Genomic DNA, 12810 nt, shown 5'->3' with positions numbered 1-12810 from the left:
CCCTGTCGAAACTTTGAACTAGTTTGAGTGAATCTTATATCAGAAGATAAGATTCTCAAGCATAAAAAAACTAGGTGCAATCAAAGTTCAACCACCGATAGTCAATCAAATCAATGAAAACAAAAGATAAACCACAATTATCTAGTTTCCCACCAACGGTACTAATAGAGCTTCTTAATACCAAAGAAGACTTTAAACTGAGCGGACGTAAGAGATTTCGTCTAATTAGGTTACTCTCCTCTCCGAATAGGCGGCTTCACCAGCAGCAGCACAACAAGAGGTAGTTTGTTGTTATGAAGGATTAGTTTGCTAGAAATGCAAACTTCAAGTATTTATAGACTAGGAATTTTGGACACCAAGGAATTTCCAAAACCGAAAATATTCTCAAGATATTCATTAAAGCACAAATTCGGTTTCCATAATTCCTGAAAATGCTCTGTCCAAAAATAATGATCGAAATATCTCGGAAAATCTCTAATTAGTAAATGCATATTACTAACCCTTATTTCCCTACAAAATGAAATTAATAACCTTAATTGAAAGATTCTTAACTTAAATGTTTCGATCCTGGGATTCTCTTCACTTAGCTATTAAGGAATAACTTTGAACAATTAAATAATAAACATTCACAGCACGTGTTCAAAGTATGTCGACATCCTTACTTTGTAAGTTCTCTTCCACACTTACAACCTTGAAACCGATTTTCCACACTTCCAAACAAGTTTAGAATTGGTTCATCTGACTTTCAAGAACTATGTGATTGATCAAATAACATTCAATCACAATCATGGGTTTAACGGTTCTACCAAAACAAGTTTCGGTGCTACCTCCATGTGAGTATTGTGCATAGTCACACTAGTTTTCCACAATTCGGTTGACTAGGTACTAGGATCGGTTCCCAACATATATATGGTATCTAACTTATATGTGTTGCACATGTCCATAGGATCGGTTCCCCTTTGCCTAAAAACGTGTTGCACATGTCCATAGGATCGGTTCCCCTTTATGCTATAAACCTTGATGCACCTCATACAAGGATCGGTTCCCCTTTGTGATGTACTGCACCTCTTACTAGGATCGGTTCCCTTTTTCTAGATTCGGTCATACATAAAATCACAAACCCGGTCATACCATCTCAGGTGATTACTTAAAATCGGTTTTACTAATAAAAGTTATATCAATACATAAGTCAGGCCTTTGTGAATAGTTCTACCAAGAACACAAACAAGTTGTGAGCGGTTATACTCAATCACACATATTGGTTGTTCATAATATAAGCAATGAATAACAAAACAAATAACACCTGGCAATTTCATTTTCGGTTCACAAACAAGTTTATGAACTTACTTCCTTAGACCACATGTAAAACATTGTTCCCTAGGATGAAATCCTCACCTTATACCCGTACATAATCACAATAGCATTCAAATGATTGTGGGGATGTCTTATCTACAAATTTTAATGGTTAAGCAATAAACCTCGTATTGTATTCCTTAATACTATGTCTATCTAGAGTTCAAATATGTTTTGCAGTTTTGTTTTCAATATGCACGACTTGAAAGATACGTTAGGGAATGAAATAGTTCAAGAAAATATCACTAACTTCAAGAGGAAGGATGATTGTTGTCGTTGTAGCTCCTTACTTCTTCACATCTTCAAGTCTTCGAAATACTTGTAAAGTCTCATTATCCTAATACTTTCAAGCTAACCTATACGAAGTTGACTCTAGTACATAATCAAGCGACTCTTAACATGAGTTTTGATTCACTAAAATATGACAACCAAACTTGACATACCAACGCTTGGTGGGTTCAACCGACCTATGCTCTAACAATCTCCCCCTTTGTCAATTTTAGTGACAAAACTCTTACATCATATGGATAAACAAATTACAAGAATTCATTACACATACGCTTGATTACCGAATTCAACAACACAATAAACTGCATACATTCAATCCTAAAAATGTCGATGTTGACATTATAATAACAAAGATAATACTCCCCCTAAGGAAGATAGGTAGATTTTCAATCCGCACGTCTTTGTTATACCATTTAATATGATATGTTACTCCCCCTTAGTCTGTGCTTTCACTCTTTCGTTTAGATAAATGTTTAAGCACCAATGTTCTTTTCCTTAGCGATACCAATCAATATAAAATCAATGTCAGTATCACTTGTTTACTCCATATATTTCTCCCCCTTTTTGTCACAAAATGAAAAAGAAACGAAAAAATAAAGGACAACACGAAAAGAATCTTACAAATCTCAAAATAGACTTGCAACCTGTAGAGTTAAGCACGAGGGTTCCACACACCATGTTCTGATAACCAATATCAAACCGAAACTACAAGTAGTTTTATTTTGATATGTTACCAAGGAAACAATTGTACGAAACAATTTTTACACTTTAGTTTAGCAAACCAAAAATCAACTAGCATCTTAGTTCCTTTGCTAAACCGATTGTACAAAAATAATCGCTTATTCGATAAGACCAAAATAGAGATAACTCTATTTTTCTCATCATATTCTAATTATCCATTAACTTAGACCTTTCAATTTTAAACAAGACAAGTACTAGGTTAGTTAACTAGTATTTCTTGTTAAGGCATTCGATTAGACTTGAATAATCGAAACCTCACTTCGATAAGTCTAACTAAGATCAGAATTAACTTAGTTTCTCTTATCCAGAATCGAATTGGACTAAACAACTCATCCCGTAAACCTTTTATTTTGTTAAGCCATAAATAATTCATACAAACCAAATAAATCAACTTGCATAATTATTCACCTCAACCGGAAGCAATTGAAACAACATAGACATTAAAGCACCGCAATTGCACCGAAATTTTGTAAGCCTAAACAATTGATACCATACAATAAAGCAAGATAACAATAGTTTTTCTTAACCGAAACCAATTGAATCACACATACATCCACACACACATAATGTAATAAACATCAATTGTACCGAAATTTTGTTAAGCAAAAGCAATAAATATATATAAAATAAACTCAGGCTTTTCTTAAACAGGAAAACAATTAACTAACAACATTGTTACCTCAAATTTCGCATCCACTTCTCCAATAGGTTTGCATCTTCATCTAGGGAGAATTGATATCGAAATATCAATATGTTGTCATCCTTATGCAGAAACAAAAGAATAACAACAACCAACCTTTACGATAGAAAGGTTGAAAATAGGTTTTAAAAATTGCAAGCAAAAGTTGAAAACCGTCGAAACACATATGCTTTTATGCTAAACCAAAACCGATTCAACATATTGTGACTTTTTCACATATTGTTTCTACCAGAAACCCTCATGATTCTTTCATAAAGCCTACCAACATGGGCTAGAACTTAAACCCTCTAAATCAAAAAGTCACCCAAACCACAAGGGTTCACAATATATGATATTGAATATTCAAGTAGTAAAACCGAAATCAAACATCCCATATACATACATAGCAATAAGATAAAGCATTCAAGCACAGGCTATGTAAACCAAAAACTATCACAATAAAAAATATAAATCAAATAATTTTATTCATAATAGTTTTATTCATAATAGACCAATACAATCATTGAAAGAAATCAAAAATTGATGTTTATTTTTCTAGATTAAGTATTACAGCATATAACTTAATCTTTAGTGGTGCTCTTGTTGTTCACTGAGGTCTTTTCAGTGTTCAAACTCTTAAAGCATGTCTCAAGAGACTTGTATGCACCCATTCTCTGTTTTTCGAGAACTTTAAGTTGAACCTTCAAATCTCCAGGTTCACCTTTCATTTCTTTTACTTCATCTTTTAATTCACCCCGATAAATCTTATACAACCCAGATAATCAGGCTTTTTATTTTAATATAGGAAACATAAACTAGCAAATAAGAAAGTATATCATTTCTCAAATCCTATGGGTCTCAAATCACCATGCAATCTTGTTTGAACAATCATATAGTCTATAATACAAAACAGAAGGGATTTGTGAGCCTTGGACGGTCGGATAGCATTTTGAGAGACAAACATTGCATCCGATCCGACCATCCCAGCCTCATCCCAGACAAAGATATCCAATGGATGTAAGATTTGTAACCTCCTAAAATTATGGATATAGCATTGATAACCCTCATAATTAGTTCCTCACAGATTAAAAAAGTTAATGTTCCAACAAAATAAATCATTACCAATTAAATGTCACAACTATGTAAACTCATACTTTTTATTTAGAAAGAATAATTTCTTTTTTCTGACTCATATATCTTTTTAAAATCGAATTATCCCACCTCCATCAACCTACAAAGAACAAATAACATTAGAACATTTGCGGTTACAAAATGTAAAACCTTTATTTCTTCCTTGAAATGAATTAACTGTCCTTCATCAACCTGCAATGACAAAGAACATTATGTTAAACATACAAAATATTCATTTTCATTTGACTTGAATTTTTTTAGAAACAATCGAAAAATAAAAACAAACACATACAATTAGATGTATCCAAATAATAAGTCACCAAAACTTTTCACTTCAATCATAGGCCTAATTGTAATTTCAGTGAAAAAGATATACTATTTTAAGCTTAAAATTGACGTAGATAGGATATATAGACTCGCAAGCTTGCATTCTTTGTGGCCTTGCAATAGCTTGGGATCACATTCCCTTGTAGAGCTACACTGACACTAAATCCTCAATCTTTTCATAAACCTCCCTGACTTTTTGGGTGGTTTCCATTTTCCTCTGCATCTACTATTTATTTTTATTTTTGTCTTCTTGATCCTGATTGAGTTTTATTCCATATGAACACGATTGAACTTCGTCATTTAAATCTTCAATTATTGACCCATCACTATCACCAAATCCTTTTTTCTTATCATGATCCACCTTTAGCTTCTCAGCTCCTGATCATTTGGTGTTTCAAATATCGAATATGGGAAACGTGCAGAGTGGTGTTATATTTTATTCGAAAATGGTTGCAAATATCGATGAAGATTCAACATAATGATCTGAATGCAACATAAAACAGTATTAAAGTCCACCAATCTTTGAGGATCGACTAAAAAATTATTATTTAAGGGTAAAATAAAACAATTTACCTAGGCATTTTTATCAAAAATTATTATTTTAATCAATTACAGTGTAACCGAATTCATAATTATTTGGATGAAAAATATCTAAGATTTTCAGAGCTACAAGTTTTCATGGGTCAAAATAAGTCTTATCATAGTTTGTAGTATTTATTTAAATCATTATGACCAAAAATATTTTGTCTCATGTCGTGCCGTTACGGCACGGGTTATTTCTGGTTATTAAACATTTTCGTATTATTTATCGGTCGCTTCTCCCTCGATCTATGAAAGTAATTAGACCGGTCGTATATACTACAACTCCTTGTTAAGTTGCTGAAATACATTGAGAAGATTATGCGTAGCTTTTCATGTAATACCTCGATTCGGCAGGTAGGGTTCGTCAAAGTAATATAGGTAATGATTTATCCTTTTCTGACACCGAGGAATTTTCAGCACAATTGACTCCAGAGTTGGCAGAAAATTCTGCAGTTAAGCGTTCTCGGGCATGAATAATCCAGGAGTGAGTGACCTCCCTAGAAGCTATCGCTAGATGACTGCATAGGTTCCCGTTAAAAACCTCACACTGCCGGATATATAACTGCAACGGCTAAGTTGGGACAATATCGGTGGAGGGTCGGGTCATTACAAATGGTATCAAGGTCGACAACAGGTTACCTATCGATAGTGGGAAGGTACGCTCGTTGGAATTGGTCCAGGTGCTTGTTTCATGAGGGGCATGAAATGTTGGAGATATGGGCTTGAATATATTCCGGAGCCGAAGACAAATCCAATTTAAGGTGGTGGCATTGTAATACCCCGATTCAGCGGGTAGGGTCGTCTAGTGCCCTTCGGCGGGTAGGGTTGCCGAGTATAATCTAAGTAGTGGTTTGTCCTTTCTTAACACCGAGGCCTTTTCAACACAATTGGTCATAGAGTTTGGAAAAAACTCTGCAGTATAGAGTGTGTGGGTGAGAGTAATAAAGGGAGATGACCTCCCGAGAAGCTATCGCTAGATGACCGCTCATTGAAAACCTCACACTACAAGAAAACAACAGTGACTAAGTGGGGACAATATCAGTAGAGGGTATGGTCATTATAAATGGTATCAGAGCCGACGACGGGTCACCTTGCAAAGATGGTAAGGTACGCTGGATGATATTAGTCCAGGTGCTTGTCTCATGAGTGGCATGAAACGTCGGAGATCTGGAATTGAATATATTCTGGAGCTGAGGACAACTCCATCTTAAGGTGGTGGCATTATAATACCCTGACTCAGCTGGTAGGATCATCGAGTGCCCAATCCGGTGGGTAGAATCGCCGAGTAGAATACAAGTAATGGTTTTTCATTTTCTAACACTAAGGATTTTTCAGCATAATTTGTCTCATAGTTGGGGAAAACTTCGCATCCAAGCTTACTCGGGCGGGAGTAATCTAGTGACGGATGACCTCCCAAAAATCTACCGCTGGATGACCGCAGCGTTGCCCGTTAAAAACTCTACACTTTGGGATGATCGCAGTGGTTAAGTGGGGACAATATCGGTGGAGGACTGGGTCATTACAAATAGTATCAGAGCCCACGACGGGTCACTTTCCGAGGTTGAGAGAGTACGCATAACGAATTGGGTCAGGTACTAGTCTCATGAGGGGCAGGGAAAGTTGGATACCCGGGCTTAGATATATTCTAGAGCCGAGGATGACACCAATTTAAGGTGGCGGTATTGTAATACCCCGATTCGGAAGGTAGGGTTAGACGAAGGAATACAGGTAATGATTTGTCATTTCCTATCACCGAGGTCTTTTCAGCAGAATTGGATCCGTAGTCGGCAAAAAACGTTGCAGTTAAGCGTGCTCGAATAGAAGTAATCCAGGGATGGATGACCTCCCAGGATACTATAGCTGGATGATCGCAGAGGTTCCCACTGAAAATCCCACAAAGCCGAATATATAACTGCAGTGGCTTAGTGGGGACAATATCGGTGGAGATTTGGGTCATTACATTTTATAGGGATCTTCTTCTATAAGAAAAAAAGTTTGGTGAGCTGATCCCAAGCAACTCTGTCCAAGTCCAAAGGTAACATTGGTATAAAAGAATTGAAGCTAGTGATTAAATCTCTTCACTATGAATAGGTTTGGAGATATGAAAGTGAAAAATATGCGTTTTGAAGGTGAACCCTACTTGATCGATTTGGAGGGATTACATGCCCACTTTTTCCTGGTATTTCCTCTAGGTCTGCTGGTCACATCCTATGCGCATGTATACTCAAATCTAGAAAATATGTTGTTGAAAATACTAAACTCATTTTGTATAATTATTTGAGTGTTCTTTTCTGGCATGATAAGTGGTTGGGTGACTCAACTCTGAAAGAAAGTTTCCCTGCAATAATCAAAGTTTCAAAAACTAGAAATGCAACGGCAAGAAAAATTTTATCGACCGATGGGTCTTGGAATTTCAATTTCAAGAGAGGATTGTCTGAGACTAAAGTTCAGGAAACTACTAATCTACTCCACCTATTGGGTGACTTCTCCCCTGTAGTCCTTAAGTCAACAACAAAGGATGCAAGAGAATGAAGGTTTGTCTCAGATTTTTCAATCAAATAGCTAGTCTTTATTGGATTTGGATGGCTTTTTTTCTTTCTTTCTTTCTTTCCCTTCTAAACAAAATTTGGTACTCAAACATTCCACTCAAAAGGTGTTACAACCTTAGAGTATCTTCAGAAAGCTAGTACAATAAATCCTAACTGATGTACAATGTGTGCAGCTGACCAGGAAACAAATAATCGCATATTATTACATAGACTAGGAAGATTTGGCATCACTTCTTTGACAACTTTGGTACAAATTGGGTCTTTACTGAAACTGTCAAAGTTGACATTTGAGAAAAGTCTAATATGAAAAATAAGAATATATACGGTGTTCTACCTTTTTGCAATTTAATGGTATGTTTGCAAAAGGAAAATAAGAATAAAGATAGATCAATTAATTATTTCTGTAAAATATATATTTTAATTGGTTAGGCACCTTTTGAGTACCTTGATTTGTAACTGGAATGTTACCGCAGGGAATGGCTAAAACCTTTGGTTTTTAGCTGGTCATCAAAATAAAAAGTAGGAATTACTGTTTAGTCCAATTTTTCATGACTCAGTTAATGGCTAGTCCACCCGTGAAAAACTTTTACTCCCCATGTTTTTGGACTAGATTATTTACTCTCTAGTCCAAAAACTTCGTGGAGATTATAAAGTGTATTTTCTAAATGCTTAAAACACCCTTCCAGGTCCAATTAGTATCAACACATGTAAATATTACTAGTAGTATGTTGCTATATACTAGTAATATCAATACGGTGATACTACATATTAATATGTACTATACTAGTAGTAACAAAAATATCTTACTAATTTATTTCTAGTAAATTAAGTAACTACTTTACCAGTAGTAACTAGTATAGTAGTATACTAGTAGTAACTAGTATTAGTAGTGTACTATATACTAGTATAGTATACTAGCTACTATACTAGTATACTAGTAGTAACTAGTACTAGTAGTATACTATATATTAGTATACTAGTAACTAGTACTAGTAGTAACATATAGTATCAATACATAACAATTTTTTGATATATAGTATCAATACATAAGATACTACATATCAATATATTGATATGTAGTATCAATATCAAACATACTACATATCAAACATACTACATATCAATATGTAGTATCAATACATAACATAACAATATTGAACATAACATATTGATACTACATATCAATATGTAGTATCAATATATAACATACTGCATATTAATATGTAGTATCAATGTATAACATATTACTACTAGTACTAATTACTACTAGTATACTAGTTACTACATATTAATATATAACATATTAATAGTAGTATACTACATATTACTACCAGTATACTAGTTACTACATACTACTACTAGTATACTAGTTAATACATATCAATATATAACATATTATTACTAGTACTAGTTACTACATATTACTACTAGTATATTACATACTGCATATGTTATTACTACATATGTATTAATATACATAATATTATATGTTAGGATTAGTAGAGTAATTTTTATTCTTTTCAAAAAAAGTTGGACTAGCGAGTAAATATGTTTTCCCGCTGAACTAGCTATTAATCCGAGTCCGATTTACTGGACTAACCAAGAAAGTTCTCGAATAAAAACTACTCACGAGTCTCTCCAGTCAAGTTGTAGTGTATCTCCAGTCAAGTTGTAGTGTATGCGTTGACCAACACTATAAGATCCGCTCTCTGGTTACCGAACAAACAGGTTTGGAACAGTAGGAGAGTTTACCGAGGCTTGGAAACTGGTTTTGCAAGGCGAAAACTTAGGTGTGGTTTCAGGTTTGGAACATAAACATCATTTCTCTTTTTTGAATTTCTAAAAATATAGATATACCGCCACTTAATTTTCCGAAGTATCTGTTAGGGTTTTTTTCTTTCAATTTTCCCCCAAATTTTAGTATTTTGCTAAAGATCAAGTCCATCCATGTCACTGAAATTAGGGTTTTGCAGGAGGAGTTTGGATATCTGGAGGTGTAAGAAACTGACAATTTTCAAGGGTTTTTGGAGTGTGTAGAGGATGGGAAGTAGGGTTGATGTTCAGCATTATAATCTAAGATCAGCAAATCCATACAGTACTTCATTACATGATCTTAATACAGTTGATGGTCATGGAGACATTGATGGTATTGGTGGTGCTGATGCTGTTACTGAAGATGGCTTGGATAATGAAGATGGTTCTAATTCTGTGGTGAGAATTCTGTGTTTTTCTTTCATTTTTTTCCCCTTATAATTGTGTTTTTTGATGTATGAAATTTGGAATCGGCAGGATTGCATGTCGGATTCATATAAGAATTCGATTAGGATGTATGGGGTTGACGTTGAAGATGATCGGTCAACGTTCGAAACGAGCGAGTCTTCAAGGACAATGGTTGATATGTTGACTACTGATGGTAATTTTGATTCGAAATGTCTGCATTATGCTTTGTTTGTTTGTTTTTTACCGTCTTAGATGCATTTTGACTAATTTTAGTTATCTGCAAACAGATGTATTACCAATTGAAACTACAAGGGCACGATTTTTACAGGTTATAGTGGATAATTTTATTACGCATCATGTGATTGATTCTGAGCATGACTACAGCGTGCAATGTGGGGAAGATAAACAAAACAAGAGGAAATCTGGAGAAGCTCTATATGAAGGTGATCCAAGGTTTGCGTTGCCACTGATGTATGTGGCTAATTTGTATGAGAATTTAGTCCATAATGCGAATAGAAGGCTTGCGTCTCTGGATGGAATTCGTGACAGCACTAAGACCATTGGGGTAGCACTTGAAGCAGCTGGTGGTTTGTATAGAAAGCTGGCAAAAAAGTATCCGCGGAAAGGTATTGATTCTAAATTATTGGTATTCAATTCATATTACAGTCCATGTATGGCAGCTGCTTTGGAAGTTTATTTTACCTATTCTATCTCTTAATTTTGTTTTGTGTATATTGATATTTATTCTAGGAACTTATTCTTATAAAAGAAGAGAATTGGCTACTTCTCTTGAAACAAGGGCAAGATTTCCAGAGCTAGTTATAAATGAAGAAAAACGGGTCCGCTTTGTAGTAGTCAATGGTTTAGAGATTGTTGAAAAACCAAATAACATGCCAGTGGAAGATGCAGAGTGGTAAGATAGCACCTTGTCTTATGACTATGCTTTACTTAAATGATTTGATTCATTCACCAGCTGTTTATCTGCTCAAAAACGATTTCAAGTATCTATTAGTTACTAAGTTTGTTCAAGAAAATCTGTGTTACTATCTTGCATATATACTATGTATTCTGTAATAGTTGTTGTTTGTGGTTTTCCTATTATATATGCAATCTGAATTAAGCACATTTCTTTTTGTTTTCTACATATTTTAATACACAGTATGTTCATGAACTGTAGGTTCAAACGGTTGACAGGTCGCAGTGAAGTGGCTATTTCTGATCGTGATTATAAATTTTACACTCCCAGACATAAAAACAGACGAGTGGTGTCCAATCCAGTGTCTAATATCCCTGGGCTACCAGTATGTTTGATGCCCCTATCCTATGTGTACACTCAATTTCTTTGCCTGCTTCACTTGTGAAAAAAGCTGATTTGTGTTTACTTTCACTGCACTTTTCAGGCATTCTCTGGCGTGGATAACTCTCCTATGGCATCTTCTCCTGGATTCCGTCCTCTAAGTGATGTAAGAACTTTTCATTGAGGTTTAAGTTCTTACAGTTTCAGATTTTTTATTCCTTCCCAATGAAGTCTATTTTCAGATGACATCCAAGAGACCAATCACTATAAAGTGCATAACTCACCATACATGGGAATACATAAATGAGCATAAACCACAACTTGATCAATTTAATTTGTTACTGGAAAATGTAGTCCGCCGTGTTTGAACTTTTCATAGTTGCATCTTTTGATATGTAATTATTTTAAGGTTGATAAAGACGGATTATTTTGTTTTACTTGTCTGCAGCCTCAAAGTCAGCAGCAGTCTCAGGTGAAACATCACATCCAACCTCTGTCGCTTCAACCACAGTTTCATCACTTGCATCAAACTCACCACCAAACCATGCATCAGAATCAACATGCATCTCACTTCTCTCATGCGCATCAGTGTTCTCCTACTCATTTGCCTGAGATTTCTCATTCACACCAACTGCCATCGGTTTCACAACATATGGCTTGTTTGCAATCCCTGACGGGCAACCACATGGGAGCACGTATGCATGTGCTGGTAAGTATATATTTGAAATATCTGCGAGATGTAGTGGCTGGAATACCATTGAGTATCACTTCTTTTAACCATTATTGACCTGCACATGTGCCATTTATGTTGCAGCACACAACCCCTGCCAAGTACTGTGATGAATGTGGGGCACCATATTTGAGAGAATCCTCCAAGTTTTGTTCAGAATGTGGTGTTAAGAGGTTAGGAACCTGATATCCCTACAATGTTAGTTCATTTCTTTTTCTTCTATATTGTAGAAAAGAGGAGAGTGTAATTTGATAATCCTCGGTGCTGTTAATCTATTCTAGACTAGTTGTTGTCACGGCAAGAAAATGAAGTGTACATGCCTCTTCCTAAGCTTCTTTCTGGTTGATGTGATTTCTTTAGAGATTTTTCATTGGTTCTTTTATGATTCTTCCAGCCTGTTTGCTTGGGAGAATCAAAGTATTTGGTTAAGCTAAGGTAATCCAATTCTGCAACAGGACTTTAACCCCTGCACTTTAGAACTCAAACACCAATTTACTGAAAACAGGAAAATTCAAATTTCACAGTACTCCCTTGGGTTTTCTAGCTGGTAATTCCCTTGCCAGTCTTGATTGATGAAGCAAACAAAATTAACTTCTCTGAGCATTAAGCACATTCTACTCTCTGTACACTGTAGCCTACCTTTGTAAAATTCAAGTACTTGTTTTCATGTTTTTTAAGTAAGAACCAATCCCATAATAGAAGAGGTCCCAAATAGAGAATTCAGCAGTAAAATGGTCCAGTCAACCAACTCTAGAGATCCTGCCAAGCCAAATTGAAACTTTCTTATTACATGCGTTCGAGAAAAAATTAAATACTAAGGTGGATAAAACTTTTGACAGCGGTAAAGTTATTCGGTGGTACTACTGATCTGAATTTGAAAATCGTCATCACCAAATTTTTTACCGATGAAAAG

At 35.2% G+C, this 12810-nt stretch overlaps 1 protein-coding gene across 3 annotated transcripts; it reads left to right on the top strand.

Annotated features, from left to right (window-relative positions):
• The first annotated feature begins 9327 nt into the window (after positions 1-9327).
• On the top strand, positions 9328-12336 carry LOC113273794 (uncharacterized protein At2g02148-like). 3 transcript variants are annotated; one of them, XM_026523401.1, is made up of 9 exons: positions 9328-9452; positions 9624-9861; positions 9940-10063; positions 10158-10496; positions 10621-10783; positions 11048-11171; positions 11271-11333; positions 11616-11876; positions 11982-12336. In XM_026523401.1, the coding sequence occupies exons 2-9, from the start codon at positions 9691-9693 to the stop codon at positions 12081-12083; spliced, it is 1347 nt and encodes a 448-aa protein (XP_026379186.1). In that variant the 5' UTR covers positions 9328-9452; positions 9624-9690; the 3' UTR covers positions 12084-12336. The 3 variants fall into 3 exon arrangements, with proteins under 3 accessions (XP_026379186.1, XP_026379187.1, XP_026379188.1); XM_026523402.1 differs by having other exon boundaries at positions 9348-9440; XM_026523403.1 differs by lacking the exon at positions 9328-9452 and having other exon boundaries at positions 9614-9861.
• The last annotated feature ends 474 nt before the right edge of the window (positions 12337-12810 follow it).

This window comes from Papaver somniferum, chromosome 4, assembly GCF_003573695.1.
Source record: "Papaver somniferum cultivar HN1 chromosome 4, ASM357369v1, whole genome shotgun sequence".
Taxonomy (NCBI): Eukaryota; Viridiplantae; Streptophyta; class Magnoliopsida; order Ranunculales; family Papaveraceae; genus Papaver; species Papaver somniferum.
Note: the sequence above shows the minus strand (reverse complement) of the source record. Positions and strands in the feature narration are given on the sequence as shown.